This window comes from Dipodomys merriami, unplaced genomic scaffold, assembly GCF_024711535.1.
Source record: "Dipodomys merriami isolate MVZ:Mamm:240054 unplaced genomic scaffold, mDipMer1.0.p SCAF_14, whole genome shotgun sequence".
Lineage (NCBI taxonomy): Eukaryota > Metazoa > Chordata > Mammalia > Rodentia > Heteromyidae > Dipodomys > Dipodomys merriami.
In genome coordinates, this window is record NW_027202715.1 from 14,815,509 (window position 1) to 14,840,025 (window position 24,517).

The following is a 24,517-nucleotide window of genomic DNA, read 5'->3' on the forward strand; positions in this document are numbered from 1 at the left end:
CATGCCAATAATGCCTGAATGCCTCCCCTTTTTAAAATTTCCTAACATAATGGGAAGCTTTTAAGAAGAGGACATGCTTTTATTATGTATATATATTATATAATAAACTTATATAAGTGTATCTCTCTATAGGTATAATATACATGCATGTATATTTGAATATTTATTATTACCTTTAAGTACTTGTACAGAGAGGTTTTGATTCAACATGTCAGTTTATGAGTACAGTGCATCTTGATCCATGTCACTCTTTTCATCATTCTCCCCAACATATCCTTTTTACCCTGTCCATACCCTCAAGTTACCTGGTTTCATTTTCACATATATACATTTAATATTATGATTGTATTCACCTACTATTCCTTTCTCTATTCATCTGCACCTGCTTTAGTTAAGCCCTATTCCCACTCAGATAAAGACATGTATTTACTTCCTAGTACTCTCTCTCTTTCTCTACATATATATATTTCAATATAATATGAAACAGTTATACCAACAAAGTCATACCAGTGGGCAGTGGGTTAGGTGCTAGTCTTTTGTGTGTGTGTATGTGTGTGTGTGTGTGTGTGTGTGTGTGTGTGTGTGTGTGTTTGTGTGTGTGCACGTTCCATTCCTGGGGCTTGAACTCAGGGCCTGACTGCTGTCTGAGCTTGTTTTTGGTCATGGGGCTTGAACAACCTGGGCACTGCCCCTCAGCTCTTCAGCTCAAGGCTAGTGCTCTACCACTTTGAGCCACAGCTCCACTTCCAGTTTTCTGCTGGTTAACTGGAGATAAGAATCTTATGGACTTTCCTGTCCGGGCTGGCTTTGAAGCATGATCCTCAGATCTCAGCTTCCTAAGTAGCTAGGATTATAGGCATAAACCACCAATGTCAGGCTTCCCTGAATTTATTTTACTCAAGGCTGGCATTCTACCACTTGAGCCACAATTCCACTTCCAGCTCTCACTCTGTGTGTGTGTGTGTGTGTGTGTGTGTGTGTGTGTGTGTGTGTGTGTGTGTGTGTGTGTGTGTGTGGTTAGAGTTAAGTCTTATGATCTGCTATTCTCAGATCTCAGCCTCCAAAGCAGCTAGGATTATAGGTGTGAGCCACCAGTTCCTGTTGTGACTAGTTATATTCATTGCGGTCTTCATCAATGAAATGTATTGAATATAAAAGACTAGCATTTCATTATAGCAAGGAAGTCTCTAAGATCAGCCTACAAAGTACCTCCTGGAAGAGCTGTGAGCCTCCAGACTCCTAGGCATTCGGAGTAGTTCAAGGTAGAGCTCAGGAGTCTGCTTGTATTTTTCTAAATCTGATGTATTTTCTAAAATCTGATGGTACTAAATCAGAGCTGGAACCACATTCAACTGGTGCTCTACCACCTGAGTCATGCTTCTAGCCATACTTTTGCTGGTTACTGTGGAGATGAAGTCTTGTGTAGTTTTCTGCTTGGTTGAACAGCAGTCCTCCATACCTCAGCCTCCTGAGTAGCTAGGATTATGGACGTGAGTCCCTAGCACCTAGCTCAGGAGTCTGCTCGTGAACACGAGGTTTCCACAGAAGCTGCACATAGGCCACATTTGGAGCAACCCTTCCCAATGGTGTTGGGCTGATCAAACCCACCTCTAGCCCTCTGGTCAAGTTAATGCCTTATCTTCATTCCATAAGGATGATTCCAAATGTCAGTTCTGTAGAGGAAATCTTTAGGATTACTTTCAACCAAAAGCATTCCAGCAGTTGGATTTCTTCCTTAACTTTTTCCCAACTAATGAGGAATTAAATATGCTCTTAAATTCTGGTTGGCTCTCTATAAGAATATTAGAATTCCCTAGATTAGGGAATTACAAGGAAATAAAAGGAGAGGTAAATCTAGTTTGAGGTTGTATTTATTAAGTAGATTTCTACTTAAGAAAAAGATTTTTTTTGCCCCCTTTTCCCTCCAAGACTACAATACATTGTTACTATGTACATCATCTTGTAAAATAGACCTCTTAAATTTATTCCTACCTTCCTTCTCTTATTAGGAGATATTAGTCAGATACTGATTTTTCCCCAAAACAGCTTATGATACTTCCTGGTGAATTAGGCCATTTTGCATGTATGTATTTGTATATGCATGCATGCATGTATTTCTTGTGCCAGTACTGAGCCTTGAACTCAGGGTCTGGATTCTGTCCCTTAGCTGTTTGCTTAAGACTGGTGCTCTACCACTTGAACCAAACCTCCTCTTCTGGGTTTTTAATGGTTAATTGGAGATCAGAGTCTTTCAGATTTGTCTGCCCAACCTGCCTTTGAATGGAGAGCCTCAGCTCTCAGCCTCCTGAGTAGCTTCAGGCATGAGCCATCGATGCCTGGCCCAATTTCCTTTTGAATTCTCAGTGTCATAGCTTCTCTTCTCCTCTTCCCATTCCAATCCACAAGTAAGAATAATATAAACAAAGCATAACTAAAGAATTTATCAAAAAATTTAGCAAGAAATAAATAGAAAACAATTAGAATTTTTTTTAGCAAAATAGAGAAAAATATAGCAAAGTGAATTTGAAGGTTGTAAGCAAAAATTTTCCATGTGAGGGGGGAAACAGTGGTCTAGGTGCAAGGCACACCTGAAGCAAGTTTTATGTTTGGTTGTATTTTCTTTGTATATTACAAACATTTATTTAAAGTCGTTGCAGTTTGAAGTAAATTTCCAAAATGTAGGCTCAACAATAATCATTAAAAATGTTTGCAGTATAAAAATAAGTTTCCCATGTGGTTAGAATAAAGATCCTCTAACTCCAGCCTAAATGTCTGCTCCTCAGTTGTCCTGAAAGACCACGGCATGGTGCCCTTCATCAAGATCTTCCTGGATGATGAGAATTACCGGGGAGCCTCGCTCAGCATCTTGGAGCAGCTCTCAATCATCAATGCTGAGGAATACATGAGCATCATCGTGGGGGCCTTGTGCTCATCCACTCAGGGGGAGCTGCAGCTGAAGCTGGATCTCCTGAAGGTGATTTTTCAGTTCTCCTCTATGCCTTTCTCATGGATGCACACGAGCTGATTTAGCTTTGTTCACATTCGTTTGGTTGGCCTCTGTATCAAGTGGGTAGTACATTGTGTGAGGTAGTGTTAGCTGCTGTAACAAAGGAGTACTATTCCCTCAGTTGCTTGACACATTGGAGATTTTTCTTTTCTTTATCCTTTTTTTTTTTTCAATTTGGTCCTGAGGATTGAACTAAAAGTCTATGCTGTCCCTGAGCTTTTTAGCTCAAGGCTAACACTCTACTACTCGAGCCCCATCTCTACTTCTAGTTTTTGTTGCCTAATTGGAGATGAGTCTCAAGGACTTTCCTGCCCAAGCTGGCTTCAAATTGCAATCCACAGATCTCAGCCAAGCATAGTCCACTGAAGCCCCAGCTTCTAGAAATTTCTTTCTTATGCAGAATTTAATCAACCACTGAAGTTGTCCCTTGGGTCAGCTGTCAGGTGGGCATGTAACTCAGCCAGCAGAAAAAATAAGTGAGATTGTGGAGACTGGCACAAGCATTCACATTTAGGATGGCACAGGATGTGTGAACTTAGGTCTCAATTTCTCTGGGCAGAATTTGGGAATTTGGGGCAGGACTCAGATGATACAAGGGGTGCCAGGAAATAAAATCTCTGGCTAGAAAGCGACCTCCCAGGCACCCTGGGAACTATGAGAATAAAGCCTAAAACACCTGCCTTGATCACTCCTTTTATTGAGCATCTATCAATGACAAGGCCTGGCAGAGAGCCTGGGGTGGGCATATAGTCCTTGCCCCCTGAATCTCAGGGACAAGTGCTCACTATGTGGGCACTGAGTGTAATGCAGTGGTGCATGTGCCCAGTTTACCATTGGGTACAGGCTGTTATGGGACTAGAGGAGGAGGGACCACCACTTCCTCTGTGAAGAAGGCTCACAGAGGAGAAGGAGTAAGCTGGAAAGGATACAAGTGACAGGCAAGGAGTGAGGGCAGCTGGCACAAAGGGACAAATGAAACTAGGTTGCCATGTTTGGATAGTAAAAAAAAAGTTTTTCTAATATTGCCAATAGTCATCACATTATCTTAAAATGGCCAAAGGTATGTAAGAATTATCAAATGTACTCCTCTTTCATAGTATTGTGACTCCTTCTGTTTTCATTCCATTTCTCCCCCTTTGTCTATTGGTCCTAAGGCTTAAACTCAGGGTCTGGGTGCTGTCCCTGAGCCTTTTTGCTCAAGGATTGTGGTTCAAAGCTGGATGGGGTTGGAAAGTTCATGCGACTCTTATGTCCAATTAACCACCAAAAAAGCCACAAGTGGAGCTGGGGCTCAAGTGGTAGAGTGCTAGCCATGAGCAAAAAAAGCTTCAGGGACAGTGCCTAGGCCCTGAGTTGAAGCCCCAGAACAGGGAATGTGTGTCTATCTATCAACAGGCTCTGACTTTGATTTGTGATTGAGTGCATAATTTATACTAAGATCCAAACAGATTTATAGAGAAGAAAGTTTCTGCATTGCCTTTGTTTCAAAAGTCAAAGTAGTTCTATGTCCAATATAGAAAACAGGACTCAGCTTTGTCTGTGGATGGTGTATCTTATTTACTCTGCAGCCCAGAGACATTCTTATTGGAGTGGTAGCCCCTGGGTAATAGGACTGAATTTCTAGAATTAGCAATGTAAAGCCATTATGGTGTTTTACTGATTCAATATCATTTCAGAATCATACTGTCAAGAGAGCTCATAAGGAATGAGCACTTAAGTGAGATTATTTAACAAAGAGTGCAGGCTCCGTGTGCTGTCTGCTCTCTGATATACCAAGGCAGTCCCGGCTGGACAGTTGGGAGGGCCCAGGAGCTGCTGCTGCCCTTTAAGAGCCTCGCTGCTAACATGCTGTCTCTCCAGTGGTGGTGGGAAGGCCTGGCCACTTCCCTAGAGCCGACTCTAGATTTCTCACTATGGAGTCACATGAAGAACTAGTGCTGGAATCCAATGTGGAATCTGCAAGTTTTTCCTTTTTGGTCTGAGACCAGGATTTGAACTTAGTATGTGATGGTTTTGCTCACTGGCTGGTACTCTATCAACTGAGCCTCAGGGTTGGTCTTTTCCCTTCTTTCTTTGTCTGGAGAAGTTTTACTAACTTGTCTGAGGATCCTTTGAACCTTTTGAAACAAAGGTATAAAATGAAATCTTTGTGACTGATCCTCTTGAAGAAGACGAGAGCTAAGCCAGGTGTGGGTGGCTTACGCCTATAATCCTAGCTACTCAGGTGGTAGAGATCTAAGGGTCCCAGTTTCAAACCAGCTTGGGCACATTCATAGGAGAGACTCATCTCCAGTTGACCAGCCAAAAGCTGGAAGTGTTAGACCATCTTCATGAAGGAAAAGCAAAATGAGACAGGAGGACATGGCTTTGAGCCCCAGTACTAGACACACACAAACACACACACACACACACACACACACACACACACACACAAGCTGAGAGCTAGCTGTACCTATGGACACTGGGTCAACACAATGGGGCAGATGGAGGATGAAGGGGAACATGCTGGAAATCCTAGTGTGTGGAAGTGGGAAAGTAAAAAAGGCAGGCAGTATCCTTCCCAATAAGGTGATATCCCATCCTGGCCTCACTTCCTTGTCCCCTCCCTGTGGCAGACTCTGCCAGCCACTCCAGAGAAGATGAATGTCACACAGATGTTTTCCAAATCCAGTGGTGCACTGCTTCCAGACACACACGGAACCACGCAACCACACCACCCATTCTGACAAATTATAACCGAGTTAAAGGATAATGTAAGCAAATGAATTTCCTCCCTTATGGCCAGTGAGACCATGATTGGGTTATGCACAAATTCAGATTGATTTGCTAATATACATTTAGCTGTTCGACTCTGAGCTTAATCACATTAGCTCCCCGGTCTTCCAGCATGACACATGGAAAATTATGAGGAATAACAAATAATAGGATGTGAAATAAATCCCCTCAGTTCTAACACAGTTAGCACTTTGCAGCAGGCATCCATTTGATAGATTCAAGCTGGAGGAATACTAACTCAGAGACGATGACACGATAACTGAGTTAGGGAAGAGAAAATGTGCTTAACGTTGACCTTTCTTGAAATGTGTCAACCTGAGCCTGATTACTTTGACTGCAGCTGATTAAATTTACTCCTTTCTGCAGATTCAAAATCCTATGTGATGCATGATCCTACAGATTTGAATGACAGTAATGGAGACCTTCTTCCTAGGCCCCTCCTTACCCTGCCCCCCCCCAGTTTCCTGACAAATTGTTTCCCGAAGTAGCCAAGTATTTATTTTTCCTTGCTGATAGAAATGTTTCTCTTTAGCTGCTATGAAATTAAGCCTCTGTAATTGGATTCTACACGCTTTATTTTATGACTCTGCAAATATGAAATTAACCCCATCCTAAGAAATCATAGAGCAGTCTGCGTTCTAATGAGATTACCCCTCCACGCCCGCCCCCCATTTGAGAGAATGACTCTGAATTTAATAAATCAAACAAAGCAACAATTAAGGGTAGCCATTCTTTCTTCCTCCTCCCTCCAACCACAGAAGAAAGCAGCCACCTAGGCATTTCAGGTGGCAGTCTCCCTAAGAGACATAGATCAAGATGAGAACTATCATTGAGTTGCTTTTCTTTTACAATATCCGCTCTTAACATTCCAAAGCATGGAGCTTTTCTAAACAATATCTGGCATCAATTTGGGCAACTGGAAGATGGCTCCTGGAGAGAAGTGAGCATTTTCATGGTCATCCAGTGTGCAGACAATTGGCTGGAATCTGATTAGTTTTATATTTTAATCATGTTCTATTTCTGTATTCATTTTGAGATAAACAGAAATGCTTCATTCTTTCCATTTGCTTGAAAGGAATCTCCTATTGGTCTTAAGAGCCCTTGAAGGCCCTCATATAAATTTAAAATGTTTTGCTGGGTGCTGGTGGCTCATGCCTGTAAGGTTAGTTACTCAGGAGGATGAAATCTGAAGATTATAGTTCAAAGCCAGCCTAAGTAGACAAATCTGAGAGACTCTTATCTCCAATAGACAAGTGACAGGCCACACACACACACACACACACACACACACACACACACACACGCACACACACATACACACACACACACACACACACACACACACACACACACACACATGAAATTTAACACCATGGAGCTTAAGATTTCCCAGTGTCTTGGATTTATTTTGTGTGGCATATGTCATGTGACCAGGCAAAGGGCAGGTTCAGATAATCAGACTCCTATTCACCCATGTATAGTCTGCTGTGCCAATTATCATTCAAAGGGAGTGCTCAAAACCATCACGCACTTCAAACTTAAGAGTTAATTTCCTTCTCAAAGAACAAAATTTAGGTTGGGAGCAGGTTGCTCAAGCAGGGTGGGTGTAGACACCTTGTTTCCTTTAGCCTCTTCTTGCCCCAGAGGCTAAAGATCTTCTACCTGGGTCTCCAGTCCAAAGCCATTCAGGGCAAGAAAGTCTGTGAGACTCTTGTTTCCAATTAAGCACGAAAAAGCCAGAAGTGGAGCCATGGCTGAAGTGGTAGAACACCAGCCTTGAATGAGAAAGCTAAGGGACAGCACTGAGGTGCTGAGTTCAAGTCTCAGTACCAGCACATGTGCACACATGCACGTACACACACAAACACACATGCACACACACATAAAGTGACCAGTTAGATCAACCCTACCAGTTTCATTTAAATAAAAGCATGTATTGGCAAACTAAAACTAGGGTAACAAGTTTGTCATGGTGATGTTCTACAATCCTTTACCTTGGTCCTAGGTGACCTGGCTTCTTGTAGCATCCGGCAGGGCGGAGCACATGTGCCCTGGTCACAATGTGATCACAAGTGTGCTGGACCTAGATCTGCCTCTCTGAAGGCCACTCACTTGTTTTTCTACTTGGTGTTTCAGTCACTGCTGCGGATCCTGGAGACCCCCAAGGGCCGCGCTGCCTTCCGAGCCGCCAGTGGTTTCAACGGGCTCCTGTCCCTGCTGTCTGACCTGGAGGGATCTCTCCATGAGCCCCCGCTGCAGACGTGGGGGACCGTGTCCCCTCCTCAGACCCTGGAGATGGTGCTGCACACGCTGTCTGTGCTCTCCGCAGCCCTGCACTTGGATCCAGTCAATGCCAGCTTCTTCAGGACAAATGGGCTCTTTGAGAAGTTAGCCGAGGATCTCTGCCTGCTGGGCTGTTTTGGGGCCCCAGAGAAAGAGAGTACCCCTAGGCCATTCTCATCTGACTCAAAGAGCAGCAGGTCATTTGCAGCTTTGCTGAGCTCTGCCTTTTCCTCCAGCTGCCCTTTCCCACCCAGGCTGAAGAGCTGTCTCCAGATCCTCACCTTTCTGGACAGTATGGCTAGTGGGACGCTCCACCTGCGCGCAGACCTGAAGGAGGCCCTGAGGGCCGGGCAAGAGCCAGTCATGGGTGCCCAGAAAGGACAAGCCGGCGGCGGTGACCTCCATAGCAATCTCAGTCACTGGCCAGACCCGGAGGAGAGGTATCTTCTGCCATGGGGCACTCAGTGTATCCATGACTCCCATTTGTGTCTTCCACAAACATCTCGCACAGGTGGAGCAGGTTAGGAAGGCTAAGCTGCATGTGGGGTGAGCTCAAACCTCATGTGACCTACCTTTCTTCCTTCCCTTCTTCCTTCCCTCCCTCCCTACTCCCTCCTTTCCTCCTCCCTCCCTCCTTTCCTTCCTTCCCTCCTTTCCTTCCTTCATTCCTTCCTTCCTTCCTTCCTCCCTCCCTCCCTCCCTTCTTTCCTCCCTTCCTTCCCTCCTTCCTCCCTTCCTTCCTCCCTTCCTTTCTCCCTTCCTCCTTTCCTTCCTTCCCTCCCTCCCTCCCTTCTTTCCTTCCTTTGCTTCTTCCCTCTGCCCCTGCACCCCCTTTCTTCCTTTTTAGTGCCAGTACTGGGCTTGAACTCAGGCCTAGGATTGTCTCTGAGATTTTTTTTTTTTTAAGTCAAGGCTAGCACTCTACTACCACTTAAGACATAGCTTCACTTCAGGCCTTTTTAGTGGTTAACTAGAGATAGGACTACTACAGACTTTCCTGTCCAGTCTGGCTTTGAACTGTGAGCTTCAGATCTCAGCTTCCTAAATAGCCAGGATTATATATGTGAGCCAGAGATGGCTGACTATGAAAGGTAACTTTAAAAAGGGATTTTCTGCAACATTAGTGTTTAGCCCTCTCATATTCTTTCTTAGTTGTTCTCTCCCTCCCTCTCTCCCTCTGTCCCTCCCTTCTTCCCTCCCTCCCCCCCTTTCTGTATGTATGTTGATCCTGGGGCTTGAACTCAGATCCTGGGCACCTGAGTTCTTTTGCTCAAGGCTAGTGCTCTGCCAGTAGTAGAACATTAGTGGAGTCACAGCTCCACTTCTGGAATTTTGGACTTTTCTGCCTGGGCTGGCTTTGAATCATGATCCTTAGATCTTAGCTTCCTGAGCAGCTAGGATAATGGGCATGAGCTTCTGGGCCCTGGCCCTGCACTGTTTATTTTTGAGATAGGTTCTTGCTTTTTGCCTGTGCAAGGAGATAGACCATAATTATCTTACTTGAAACTTGCTGCCATAGCTTGGGCTTGGATGATGGTATGCTCCACCAAACTCAGCTTCTTTCATTTAGATGGTGTGTTGTGGAGTTTTCTGCTAAGGCTGGCCTAAAAACAAGATCCTCCCCACCTCAGCCTCTCATGCAGCTAGATGATAGACACATGCCACCGTGTCCAGCTATGTGATGTAGAGGGCTCCTGTGTATGCTCAGATGGGCAGACTGGCCTAGGGGCTAGAACTACAGGTATGAGCTACGAATGCCCAGATAGACATAATGAACTAATTAGTTAATTAATTGATGGTATGGGGAATGGAGCTCAGGGTCTCACGATTGTCTAGCTGGTTTGCTTGCTTGGTTGGTGCTCTACCACTGGAGTCATGTCTACAGTCTGGTTTTTGCTGATTATCTTGGGGACTGTCTCACAGACTTTTCAGTCCTGGCTGGCTTTGAACTATGATTCTTTGAAGCTCAACTTCCTGATTAGCTGAGATTATAGGTGTGAGCTACTGGTGCCCAGCCTATCTTATCATGACATCTTAAATCTGCTTATATTAAAACAGCTCTTGAGAAAGATTTGCTGAAGTAACTGTAATGCAACTTATAGCAAATTTCTATATTTTTACCATCTATGTATTTTGAAATTACCTAAATCATACATATTTAGAAACTGTAGATAATTTTATAGTCAGAATTTTCTTCATTGTATCTTGACTTTGTGTGTGTGTGTGTGTGTGTGTGTGTGTGTGTGTGTTGTCTTTACTAGCATATTTTGATTGACTGCCAGTAACAGGACTATTGCAGCTTTCTTTTGCTTAGTGTTATTTGGAAATATTTTTTTCCCTTTTTAACTTACTTGTGGTCTTATATTTAAAGGGTTTCTCTTTTAAACCCCTTAGAGAGCTAGGTTTTGTTTTGTTTGACTTTATTTTAAAAGTATTTAGGGTTTTTTTTTGTTATTTAACAGGTAAATGTGATTTATTTACACTTTTGTAATTACTGGTACATTTTAAATGATTGCCAGTTTTGCTATTGTATATTTTCTTATTGTCTTATTTTTTTAATACCCTCTTGTCTAGTTTTGAATTAATTGAAATTTTTGATGTAAAATTTCCATTTATGAATATGGAACTTACATTGTTTAGGATTAGTCTGTTAAGCTAAACCTTATCTTTATCCGCCTTCTGAAAACTTGTTATTTTTTCCATTATTAAACAAATTTATTAATAATTTTTTTGCACCAGTCTTGGAGCTTGAACTCAGGGTCTGGGCACTGTCCCTGAGCTTTTCTGCTCAAGACTAGAGCTTTACCTTGGGTCACAACTCCTTTTCTGGCTTTATGGTGATTAGCTGGAGGCAAGAGTTTTATGAATTTTCCTGCCCAGGCTGGCTTTGAACTGATATCCTCAAGTAGGTAGGATTACAGGCATGAGCCACTGGCACCCAGTGAGTGTTCTATTATTATTATTATTATTATTATTATTATTGTTATCATTAAGTAGTTGTAATATAAGTTTCCAAATTTCAGGTTATGAGTACAATGCATCTTGGTAAATGTCACCTCTTCCATCATTCTACCCACATTTTCCCCCTCCCTCAAATTAGATAGTTCAATTTTTACATATTGAACAGTGAATGTAATGATTGCATCTGTTCACTCTTCCTCCCTCCATTCATGTCTCCCTACCCTTACTGCTCACCTCCCCAAACATGCTTCCATTTCTTGGTAATCATTTTGGTAAACAGTGCATTAGTTGTTCAAAGAAGTAACACCTTTGGATTTCTCCCCTAAGAATACCATCCTTTAGTCACTTTTTTTGTGTATATGTATAAAGCCCTCACACATGTTATCTGTATTTTAGATCTAGCTTCCACATATGAGAAACTCATTAACCTGATTTGTTCTAGGTCCATTTTCTTCATATGACATATTATTCTTTCTAATATGGTTGACTTTATAATGGATGAGTAAAATTCTATTATATATATATATATATATATATATATATATATATATATATATACCACATTTTCTTGGTCCATTCATCAATTGTAGGGAATCCTGGCTGTTGCCTTGCCTTGGCTAAAGTCAATGGTACAATAATGAACATGGATGCACAAGTGTCTTTACTGTATCCTGACTTGTAATACTCTAGGTAAATGCCCAAGAGTGCTATCATTGGATCATAGGGTAGTTCTATATTTAGTTTTTGAGGAATCTCTAAACTGCCTTCCAGAGTAGTTGTACTAGTTTATATTCCTACCAACAGTGTACTAAGATTCCTTTTCCCCTCCACATTTCCACCAGCATTTGTTATTGTTCGTATTCTTGATGGGGTGAGAAGGAATCTCAATGTTGTTTTGATTTTCATTTCCTTTATGGCCAGGGATGTTGAGAATTTCCTTATGTGTTTATTGGATAGTCTTACTTCTTCTGAGAAATCTCTATTTAGCTAACTTGTCTATTTATTAATTGGGCTATTGATTTTGGGGAGTGCATTTCATTTCTTGAGCTCTTTGTATATGCTTGATATTAGGCCCTTGTCAGATATATACCTGATAAAGTTCTCTCACATTGTAGGCTGTCTTTTTTTTTTTTTATTTATTTATTTTTAAATATTATTTTATTTTATTTGAGAACATACTGTACAGAGGGGCTACAATTACATGGGCAGGATAATGCATACATTTCTTACCAAGCATTGCAGCCTCCTCCTTTGTTTACCCTTCACCTCCCTTCCCAGCCTCCCCCCTCCCCCCTCCCAATTATACCCCCCTCCTCCCCCCCCACCGACTTTGTAAAGCTGGTTTTGACATGACATTTTGTACTTCTCATTGTTGCAACAGGTCCACCTGAATCCTTAAACAACTTGTTTGCCCCCATCTCCTCCACATGTTATACTGACATCAAATATAGTGAAAGCGGGGGTTACACTGTGGGGGAGGGACATACAAAGCAACAAAGAAATAATCTTATAAATGCGTTAGAAACATATGCATGAAAGAAATGAAAACATTAAAATACATATTTAAGGGTTCATTTTCCTAACATCACATTATCTGACCTTTTCGGCTTGACTCATACCTATACTAGATATTGCAAATAAGGGAAACCATGGGACCTATGCTTCTTTGGGCCTGGCTTACTTCACTTAATATAATTTTTTCCAAGCCTTTCCATTTCCTAACAAATGGGGAAATGTCATTCTTTCTGATGGAGGCATAGAATTCCATTGTGTATATATACCACATTTTCTTGATCCATTCATCTACTGAGGGGCATCTGGGTTGGTTCCATATCTTAGGTATGGTAAATAATGCTGCAATAAACATAGTTGTGCTGGTAGCTTTAGTGTGGTCTTGTTTGTAAACATTTGGGTAAATGCCCAAAAGTGGGATTGCTGGATCATAGGGGAGATCTATGTGAAGTCTTTTGAGGAACCTCCATACTGCTTTCCAAAGTGGTTGAACAAGTTTACATTCCCACCAACAATGAAGTAAGGTTCCTTTCTGTCCACATCCCCTCCAGCATCTGTTGTTGTTAGAGTTCTCGATTTTTGCTGTTCTAACTGGAGTGAGGTGATATCTCAATGTTGTTTTGATTTGCATTTCTTTTATGGCTAGGGATGTTGAACATTTCTTCATGTGTCTATTGGCCATCCTTCTTTCTTCTTCAGAGAAGCTTCTCTTTAAGTCTTTCGCCCACTTATTTATTGGGCAGTTGTTTCTTTGAGGATTTGTTGTTGGGTGGTTTAATTTTTTGAGTTCCAAGTATATTTTAGATATGAGACCCTTGTCCGTTGTATGGCTAGTAAAGATCTTCTCCCAATCGGTGGGCTTTCTATTGATCTTGCTAGCTATGTCATTTGCCCTGCAGAAGCTCTGCAACCGTATGCAATCCCATTTGTCCAACCTTTCTTTGATTTGTTGTGCTTCCGGGTCTCTATTCAGAAAATTTCGGCCTGAGCCAAGGAGACCTAAGGTTTCTCCTATTCCATCCTGTAATGTTTTCAGAGTGTCTGCTTTGAGTTCAAGGTCTTTGATCCATTTGGAGTTGATTCTGGTGCAGGGTGATATATAAGGATCTAGCTTTAGTTTTCTACATGTAGTTAACCAATTTTGCCAGCACCATTTACTGAAGAGGCTGTCTTTCTTCCATTCTGTTGTTTTAGCTTCCTTATCGAAGATTAGATGGCTATAGGTCTGTAGGTTCATTTCTGGGTTTTCAATTCTATTCCATTGGTCCTGAGGTCTGTTCTTATGCCAATACCAAGCTGTTTTGATTACTATGGCTTTATAGTAGAGTTTGAAATTTGGTATTGATATTCCTCCAGCAGTGTTCTTTCCGTTGAGGAGCGTTTTTGCTATTCGGGGTCTTTTATTGTTCCATATGAATTTTTGGATTGTGTAGGCTGTCTTTTTGCCATAGTAACTGTGTCATGTCCTGTGCAAAACCTTTTAAGTTTGATGTAATCTTGTTTGTCCAGTCTCTCTTATATTTGCTAAGTCCCAAGAACTCTCCTGAAAAAGTTCCTGCCTATGTCAATAAGTTTTAATGTTTCTCTTATTTCATTGTGTAATAGTTTCAAGGGTTCAGGTCTGATGAGGCCTTTGATCCATTTTAAGTTGATCTTAGTGAAAGGTGGTCAACAAGGATCTAACTTTAGTCTTCTCCATATGGATGTCCAGTTTTTCCAACACCATTTGTTGAAGGGGCTGTCTTTTTTCCAACATATATTTATTGTCAAATATCAGAGAACTATAAGTATATGGGTTTATTTTGGGGTCTTTTAGTCTATTACATGGTCTTCAGGCCTAATTTTATGTCAGCACCAAGTTGTTTTGCTATTATACCTCTGTAGTAAAGTTTGGGGTCTGGGATTGTGATATCTCCAGCATTGCTTTTTAATTTTTTTTTAATTTTTGCCTAAAACTGCCTTGGCTATTTGGGCTTTTTTTTGTGGTTCCATATGAAATTTTGGATTGCTTTCTCTGTCTTGTGAAGAATGACATTGGGATTTTGATGTGAATTAGGTTGAGTTTGTAGATCACCTTTGCCTTACGGCCATTTTCATAATATGATTCTGCAGACTCATGAACATGGGAAGTCTTTCTACTTCCTCATGTCTTCTTTGGTTTCTTCAGAGGTTTATAGTTTTTGCTATAAAGGTCCTTCAGTTCCTTGGTGAGGTTTATTCCTAGATGCTTTATTTCTTGAGGCTCTTGCAAATTGAATTGTTTTCCTGATTCCCCTCCCTGTCTTCATGTAGATGGTATATAGAACAGTTACCGATTTTTGTGGGTTAATTTTTTATCTTGCTGCTTTGCCAAAGTTATTGATCAGCTTTTCCAATTTTTAGTTGCACTTAGTGACCAAGGTGTGTCTTTTTTTTCTAAGATGCCTTCCTTTACTAGAGTGTGAGTAGTTCAGAGATGGACAATGTAGTTCTGTTGGGATAGCTCTAGGTATTTTGGTATATAAGGAGAAAGGAGGGAGATAATTTTCATAGCAGAGGTTAAGAGATACAGTGACGTGTTCAGGGCAGAAGAAAAGGTATCCAGAAGATTCTGGAGCAATGGATGAAGAACACGTCCATGCAGTGAATTATAACCTTCTATTTCTCACCCTCAGGGTAAGAAATGGGGTTAACCGACAGACATAAAAACCCGCACATTGGGCTGGGAAGGTGGCTCAGTGGTAGAGTGCTTGCCTTGCATGCATGAGGCCCTGGGTTCGATTCTTCAGCAACACATAAGCAGAAAAAAAAAGCCAGAAGTGGTGCTGTGGCTCAAGTAGTAGAGTGCTAGCCTTGAGCTGAAGAACTGAGGGACAGTGCCCAGGCCCAGAGTTCAGGCCTCACGACTGGACCCAAAAAACAACAACAAAAAAACCCTACACACGCCTCTCCAACAACTGCTTTTATAGCCTCTGTTATCCCACAGCTAGCTTACAGGAGTTATGGGAAAATAAACAGAAGGAATCATTCCAAGATGTAGAGAACAAGAAATCAGTAGTACTGTGGTACACAGTTTAGGTAAAAGATCCAGGATGGATTCAGTTAAGAATCACTGAGGAAAGTAAATATAGGAACTCCTCCCATCTTTAACAGGATGATGGACAGAAGGGCTCTTACACACACACACACACACACACACACACACACACACACACACACACACACACACACACACACACGGTCCCCTGGTGTCATTCAAAGACCAGTCAAATCTCCTGCAGCCAGTCAGTCCTTACAGGACTCTAGGGTTCCCACAAAAAGGTATAAAAGAAGATAAAGTGGTGGGGACAATGGTTTCAGATATAAGATGATCTCAGCTTAAGAAAGAAAAAGCTGGGCGATGGTGGCTCACACCTGTAATCCTAGTTACTCAGGAGGCTGAGATCTGAGGATTGTGGTTCAAAGCCAGCCCACGCAGGAAAGCCCATGAAGCTATTATCTCCAATAAACCACCAGAAAACCGGAAGTGGCACTGTGGCTCAAGTGGTAGAGCACCAGCCTTGAGCTGAAGAGCTGAGGGACAACACCCAGGCCTAACGTTCAAGTCCCACAACTGACCAAAGAGAGAGAGGTGGTGGGGGAGACAAAAGAAAAGCAAAAGGGTAGTGACAGTGGTACAGAAAGAAACTTGGGAATAAAATTTGATTGATGAGATTGAAAGGTAAATCGCCTTTTCCCTCCTGACTTACTGCTGGGAAAAACTGGACTTTAACAAGTACAGTGTTCAATACAGTGGAAGCAATACCAAGTCTAAGACTGGTACACTTATGTAGGTGTGATATAATGGCAGGCTTTTCCACCACTTACAGTCCCTTAGGTAGAGAAGGGATTTAAGAGATACACTACAGGCTGCTACTGAGTGTGACTTTTGTCAGGCTCTGCAGGAAGTCTCAGGGTTTCCTGAATCTAGTCTCAGTCTAGATCTTGTGACCCGGGTGCCCTTTGGTTTTCCAAGGCCCAATTCCTCAGGCACAACCAGCCTCTATGGCTCTCAGGTCTTTGCTGTCAGCCTCCTTGGGGCTTGGGCAGGGGTCTGGGCTGATTTCAGCCCATATCTCCTGCCTTTAGCTTTTCTAAGCTCAGCTCTGGGTTGGTATGAACTGTATTCCCGCCAACTCTGTTGTCAAGGGGCCTGTGTGGGGTGGCTGCTCCTCCCCTACCGAGGTTTCTGGGGTCCTCTTACCACTTTCTGCAGTGGGAACCTCAACCAGGCATATGTGTGTGTGTGTGTGCGCGTGCGTGCGTGCGTGCGTGCGTGTGTGTGTGTGTGTGTGTGTGTGTGTGTGTGTGTGTGTGTGTGTGTGTGTGTGTGTGTGTGTGTGTGTGTGTGTGTGTGTGTGTGTGGTGTCTCTGCTCTCATGCTTGAGGAATGGAGGTTTCTTGATCCTGTGGTTGCTGGGCTCATTGCTCTCTGGGATTCCAAGATGGGCAGGACATGCGAACCACTCATGCACTGCACGCATGCGCGGCACCCTAGTTCCTGTTCAATGCAGTCCTAGCTCTTACAGCCGGCTTCCTGTGCTTGCTGGGTTTCCCGCTTCCTGCTTCCTGCTTCCCCCACCCCTACCCCACTTAGGCTGTTAGGTTCTCAGCTTTTTGGTTTCGTTGTTTCTTTGTTTTCCCTGCCATTGGGTCCCTCTGCCTGTTGACACAGCCTTCATGTTTGACAAGATGCTTTTTTCCTCATTCCTAGGGGACCGGGTTTTCTAGCCTTGAGAGGCTTTAAGTTCTATTATTACACTCATTCATTTATTATGTGCCGGTCTTGGGGCTTGAACTCAGGGCCTGGGAGTTGTCCCTGAGCTATTTTGCTCAAGGCAAGTGCTCTACTACTTGAGCCACAGCTCCACTTCCAGCTATTTTGTTTTGAGGGGCAGGGATGTGATTAATTGGAGATAATAGTTACACAGACTTTTCTGTCTGGGCTGGGCTGGATTGGAACCATGATCCTCAGATCTCAGCTTCCTCAGTAGCTAGGATTATAGGTATGAGCCATAAGTACCTGTCTAGGAACCTTCACTTTTGAGGAACTGATTTCTATAAATGGCTGTACCAATTTCCATTCCCAATAATAGTATATAAGGTTCCTTTTTCCTGCATCTTCCTCTTTTTTTAAAAATTTCTCTTGGCAATAGCCATTGACTGGGATGAGAAGGAATGTCTATGTACTTCTGAGTTTCATTTCTTCTGATGGCTAAAGATGCTAAAGATATTTTCATGTATCCATTGGCCAATTATACTTTTTTGGCAAAGTGTCTATTCAGTTCATCTGTCCACTTGTTGATTCATGTTCAATTTTTCAAATTCTTTATATATTCTGGATGTTAATCCTTGGCTGGATGATCAGCTGGTTAGGGTTTTCTCATTCTATACGCTGTTTTCCTTTTTCACTCTGGCAGTTTTTTCCTTTGTTAGGCAGAATCTTTTTCATTTTCTTCATTTGTCCATTTGTCCCATTTGTCAATTCTGGCTTTTATTTCTTGAGCTATTAGCATCTTATTCAGAAAGTTGTAGGCTCTGCCTGTACTTGAAGTGTTTCCCCCATATTTTCCATAGTCTTTTCCGAGTTTCAAGTCTTTTAATAAGCTTCTGGTTCATTTTGATGACTTTTGCACAGAGGTCTACTTAGAATCTTTTAGGTGCAGATAGCCAGTTTCTCCAGGACCATATACTTTTCTTCAGTGTATGTTTTTGGTGTCTCTGTCAAGTATTTATTTGTTTATTTCTGGGTTTTCTACTCTGTTTTATTGGTCTACATGTCTATTTACTTTCCTTTTCCTTTTTCTTTTTGCCAGTCCTGGGGCTTGAACTCTGGGACTGGACACCATCTCTGAGTGTTTGTGCTCAAGGCTAGCACTCTACCACTTGAGCCACAGCTCCACTTTGGCTTTTTTTTTGTAGTTTAGTTACCACTTGAGCCACAGCTCCACTTTGGCTTTTTTTTTGTAGTTTAGTGGAGATAGGAATCTCACGGACTTTCCTGCCTGGGCCCACTTTGAACTGTGATCCTCAGATCTCAGCCTCCTGAGTAGCTAGGATTACAGGTATGAGCCACAGGTGCCTGGCTGCCACTGGGACTTTCAGGAACAAAGCACGTCCTTATGTCTTTAGGAAGAAAGTGCAGTGTTGTGAATTCCATGGGATGATCAGGGGACAATTTGGCCCAGAAGGATCAATTCAAAGGTCATCTAAGTAATTAAGTGATAAATGGAGACTGTGACTTGTGGTCTGTCTCTAAGACAAAATGATCTGACTGAGAAAGAAGAGCTCATTTCTGGTTTTGCTCTCCCTCTCTCTGCAGGGTGGATGAAGGTGGCACTGTGATTGTACACCCTGGAATCGTGTGCATCATGGTGAAACTGCTGCCTCGATTGTTCCATGAAGATCACCCACAGGTACCTGTTGATGAACATGTTAATATCATTGTCTTACAAGTGGTCATTTAAGCTCCTGTCCTGAGATTATTTCTTGTTCCTTTTGCCTTTGTCCTTAGCATCCTGGATTAGCAGAGATACCCTTGGACAGGAACTATTGAAGGGAGATGTCAGTGTGTCTTTGGATCTTGATAGATTTATGCCTTCCCTTCCAAGGAGCCATTCAAAATAAATTGCTAAGCCAGTCACCAGTGGCTCATGCCTATAATTCTAGCTACTCAGGAGGCTGAGTAGGTTCAAAGCCAATGTGGGAAAAAAATCCATGAGACTCTTATCTCCAATTAACTGAAAAAAAGCCAGAAATGGAGTTGTGGCTCAAATGTTAAAGCACCAACCTTGAGTGAAAAGGACTTTCCTGCTTGAACTGACTTTAAAACACGATCCTCCAGTTCAAAGACAGCCCAGACAGGAAAGTCCATGAGACGCCTTATCTCCAATGACCCATCAGAAAAGTGGAAGTGGCTCTGAGGCTGTAAATGATAGAATGATAGCCTTGAGCGAAAGAGCTCTGGGTCAGTGCCTAGGCCCCACTATGAGAAAAACAAAAAGCAAACAACAACAAGATGCAATCCTCAAATCTCAGCCTCCTGAGTAGCTAGGATTACAGGTGTGAGTAACAAGCACTTGGCATGAATGATTTTTCAGGATTTTCAATAATGGGACTTGGTTTCAAATCTGTTCTTATCTGTTGCAGTTCTCTGGGGGTCTGGCATCTCTAAGCAGGTAGAGGGAGGGAATCCAGCCTGGCTTCACCCAGGAATTAAAAAGGAGTCAGCATGATTTTGGAGGAGATGACTACTAGTTTCAGATGCTATTAATCACAGCCTGAAAATGACAGTTCCCTTGTAAAAATATTGCAGGTGTTCTAAAATCCCTAAATAAGGTGGAGTGCACGAGGAGGCTTTGTGTGTTGGGACTTAGAAATGTTTCCACTACAGAAAATCTGTAGTATCTGGTAAGAAAAAGGCATTGCCTCAGTCCAAGTCTATCTGTCCCCTCGTGGCTGCACCTTTTGTTTAGCTTTTTGTCCCTCTGTTGTAGAGCAATGACACATTGTGAATCCAGTGACAAGGGGAACACATACGAGCCGATGGGTGATTCATAGACTTTCTAGAAAAAAGCTAAAAACTTAGCAAGGTAGCCTCATGAGACTGCATTACCTGGTGACAGCATAGTCATCTTGGTTTGTGTAAGTTTACTCTATAATGTTTACACACCATGTTGCCTAACAATGACTGTCTTACAATGTGTCCCTTTGGTTAAGCAATGTACAGCCACATCTCATGCTCCTATAGGTCAGCAGGGATGGGTTTCTGTTCCTCATGGTATTGGCTGGACTGGCCCACCCATGATGGTCTCTTTATGCCTTAGAGCCAGTGCCTCAATGATCAGGCCCAGGTAGAGAGGGTTCCTGTGCTAGTGGCTGTGATGGAACCTTGTCTCAAGCTGGCAGAAAGGTCTTAGATCTCTTTCCACTTGGCCTCCACCTGTGTCTCTCTATGTGGATTCTCTGGGAGGACCGCAGCAACTCGGATCCAAGGGCACAAGTGCAGAAGCTTCTAGGTTTTCTCCAAATGAAGATCTGGCACACGCTGTTTTGAATGGTGATGAATATATATAGTAAAAGAGGAATTGTTAGGCATCATCTTTAAAGAGCAACTATCTTAAGTAACCATTTGAAGGCCAGGCATGGTGTCATATCTGTAATCTGAGCTACCTGGGAGGTAGATATTGAGAGGATAGTAGCTCAAGGTCAGCCTGGACAAGAAGTGAGATTGTCATCTCAATCAATAAGCTGAGTGTGATGGCTCATATCTGTCATCCCAGCTCCTTGGGAGGCTTAAGTATGGCAGCTCTCAGTCTGAAGCCTACCTGAAAAATAACAAAAGCAAAAAAAAAAAAAAAAAAAAAAAAAAAAAAAAAAAAAAAGGACTAGGACATGGCTCAATTAGTAGAGTGCTTGTGTAGCAAATACAAGTATCTGAGTTCAAAATCCAGTAACCCCTGTACCCATCACCAACAAAAATCATTTGACTCTTAAATGCCTTCTAACTTACTTTCTTACCTTATGTTCAACCCAGGGCTTCTTGGAGCATATTGGAAACATGTATACACTGAGGGGTGTTTCTATGCAAGACAACATTCTCGGTAGCTCTTATAAAGTTTACTAGAGCTGGGAACTGGTAGCTCAGGCCTGTAACCCTAGCTCCTCAAGAGGCTGAGATCTAAGGATCATGGTTCAAAGCCAAGCAGAAAAGTTGAGATTTTTTTTTTTTTTGTCGGTCATGGGGCCTGAACTCTGGGCCTGGGTGCCGTTCCTCAGCTCTTCAGCTCAAGGCTAGCACTCTACCACTTGAGCCAAGCACTACTTCTGGCTTTTTCTATTTTTGGGGTGCTGAGGAATGGAACCCCAGGACCTCATGCATGCAAGGCAAGCACTCCTACCACTGAGCCACCTTCCCAGCCCCTGAGATTTTAAAAAACTTTTTAAGTTTAGTTTTTTTAATTGTGAAAATACCATACAGAGGGGTTACAATTACATGGCAAGGTAATGAGTACATTTCTTATCAAGCATTGTTACCTCCTCCTTTGTTTCCCCTTCCCATCCCTTCCCATCTCCCCCCTCACCCCTCCCACTCTGCCCCCCGCCCTACCCCACCACCCAAGTTGTAAAGTTCATTTTTTCGACATAACGACTTGTACATCTCATTGTTGCAATGGGTCTACCTATATCCCTATTTAAACGATTTGTTTTTCCCCTTCCCCTCCACAAACTATACCAACATCAAATACAATGAAAGCAGGGGTTATACCATGGGGGAGGGATATACAAAGCAACAAAGAAACCATCTTATAAATATGTTAGAAACAATCACAAGAAAGAAAAAAAACATTTCAATACTTATCTTAGGGTTCATTTCACCTAACATCATTTATCTGACCTTTTCTACTTGTCTCAGACATATGCTAGTTACTGCAAATAAGGGAAAACATGAGACCTATGTTTCTTTGGGCCTGGCTTACTTAATATAATTTTTTCCAAGTCTTTCCATTTCCTAACAAATGGGGCAATGTCATTCTTTCTGAGAGGCATAGAATTCCATTGTGTATATATACCACATTTTCTTGATCCATTCATCTACTGAGGGACATCTTGGTTGGTTCCATATCTTAGCTATGGTAAATAATGCTACTATAAACATAGTTATGCTGGTAGCTTTAGTATGGCCTTGTTTGTGATTGTTTGGGTAAATGCCCAAAAGTGGGATTGCTGGGTCATAGGGGAGCTCTATGTGGAGTCTTTTGAGGAACCTCCATACTGCCTTCCAAAGTGGTTGAACAAGTTTACACTCCCACCAACAATGCAGTAAGGTTCCCTTCTGTCCACATCCCCTCCAGCATCTGTTGTTATTAGAGTTCTTGATTATACCCATTCTAACTGGGGTGAAGGGGTATCTCAATGTTGTTTTGATTTGCATTTCTTTTATGGCTAGAGAGGTTGAGCATTTCTTCATGTGTCTATTGGCCATCCTTCTTTCCTCTTCAGAGAAAAAACTTAAAAATTAGTTTTTATAAAGGTGATGTACAGTGGGGTTACCCGACTTACAGAAGTCAGGTAAAGACTATACTTATTTTTGGACAATGTCACCCTTCCCTTACTCTCTTCCAGTTTTTCTCTCTCATCCCCACCCACAAGTCGTCTAGTTTGTTTTCAACATAGTGCCCAGTCCCACTGCTGCATTTGTTCACCCTTTGTCCCTCCATTTCTGTGCTTTCCTTACCCTGACAAAAGACAGATAAATTAACAAATAAGACAGAAAGAAAAGAACAAAAACAGCAACAGAGAAAAAAACGTATTGTTTCCATTTTCTGGAGTTTGTGTCAATAAGTATGATTTCATATGATCAGATGCACACAGGCATTGTACTCTTGTGTTTCTCTTCTAAAAGAACCTCCTTTGGTCTCACTGTGTCTGAATGCCTAGACACTGTATAATTTATCCTGTCCCAGTGTATTTTAGATCTCACTTCTGTATGCTTGGTTTACCTCACTTAACACAATTTGCTTTAGGTCCATCCATTTCCCTGCAAATCACATAATATTATTCTTTCTAATGGCCGTGTAAGGTTGCATTGTGTATAGGTATCACATTTTTTGGATCCACTCATCTATAGTACAAAATCTGGGCTGTTTCCATAGCTTGGCTCTTGTGAATAGTGCCACAATGAACATGGATGTGCAAGTGTCTTTATGGTACCCTGGCTTGTGATGTTATGAGTAGATGCCCAGGAGTAGTATAGAGAAGATCTATGTTTAGCTTTTAGAGGAACCTCCAGGCTGCTGTTCAGAGTGATTGTGTTAGTTTACATTCCCACCAACAGTGCAATAGGGTTACTTTTCCCCAAATTTCATCAACATTTATTATTGTTTGAATTCATGATGTTGGCCAATCTAACTGGTGTATGAGATTTTTTTAATTAGCAAAAGGTTGGAAATAGTGTTGTGGCACAATGGTAAAGTGCCAGTCCTGAACATAAAACTAAGGGAAAGAGCAAGACCCTGAGTTCAAGCCCTAGTACTGTTACACACACCCCAAGTTCTTTAGACACAATTCCTCCCACCCCATCCTACAGGTTCTTGAGGCTCAACTTAATCATGTGATTTCTGAAGTTCAGGCAGCTGGTGAGGAGAATACCAGAAATGCTTCACAGGTCCAAATTCAAGATGCATTTTCTGAGTGGGTCTCTCATCTTTGCAGAATGCGGGCCCAGTCTTCTGGCATTGTGGACCTGTCCAGGTTAATCGGTCTTACCAAGAGGCTGTCCACTTTCTTAGCTCCGTTACATATAACACAATGCCCTTGCCCATGAGAAAGACCAGGCCGATGGTTTGGGTGGTCTTAGTAGTCAAACTGACCCATGCATTCTGCACAAATCTACCATAGCTGGATGTCAGTGGCATATGCCTGTAATCCTAGCTATTTAGGAGGCTGATATCTGAGGATCAAGGTTTGAAAGCAGCCTGAGCAGAAATATCTATGAGACTCTTTTTCCAATTAAGCACCAAAAAAGCTCAAGTAGAGCTATGGCTCAAGTGGCAGTGCACTAACCTCGAGCAAAAAAGCCCATGGACAGTCCTCAGGCCCCAGGATTGGCGCGCGCACACACACACACACACACACACACACACACACACACACACACACACACACACACACACACACACATCAGTTACAATGATGGCTGATAAAGTCACACAGAGCAGATGACAGTGTCCTCTCACTGTCTCTTACGTATGTAGAAACTCAGTGAGTGAGCCAGGGTTTCAGACAAACTCCTTAAGTTATGTGACATTACTGTGGGCAGGGGTAAGGGTGCCGGGGAAGACCTTCCAATATGCTCATTGTATGATGGTAATTGGACAAATTAAGTATGCTAAGATGATTTCCATTTGGTAGAATCTTTTTTCTCTATTCAGGTCACAGGAAGTAATTTAGGAGAAGTCT

At 42.3% G+C, this 24,517-nt stretch overlaps 1 protein-coding gene across 1 annotated transcript in view; it reads left to right on the forward strand.

Annotated features, from left to right (window-relative positions):
- Wdfy4 (WDFY family member 4) overlaps positions 1 to 24,517 on the forward strand; it is a 268,757-nt gene that overhangs the window by 34,450 nt on the left and 209,790 nt on the right. The window contains exons 12-14 of the mRNA XM_070020489.1: positions 2,784 to 2,974; positions 7,919 to 8,505; positions 18,879 to 18,972. Coding sequence (XP_069876590.1) covers positions 2,784 to 2,974; positions 7,919 to 8,505; positions 18,879 to 18,972 — 872 coding nt within the window. The remainder of the gene's footprint in view (positions 1 to 2,783; positions 2,975 to 7,918; positions 8,506 to 18,878; positions 18,973 to 24,517) is intronic.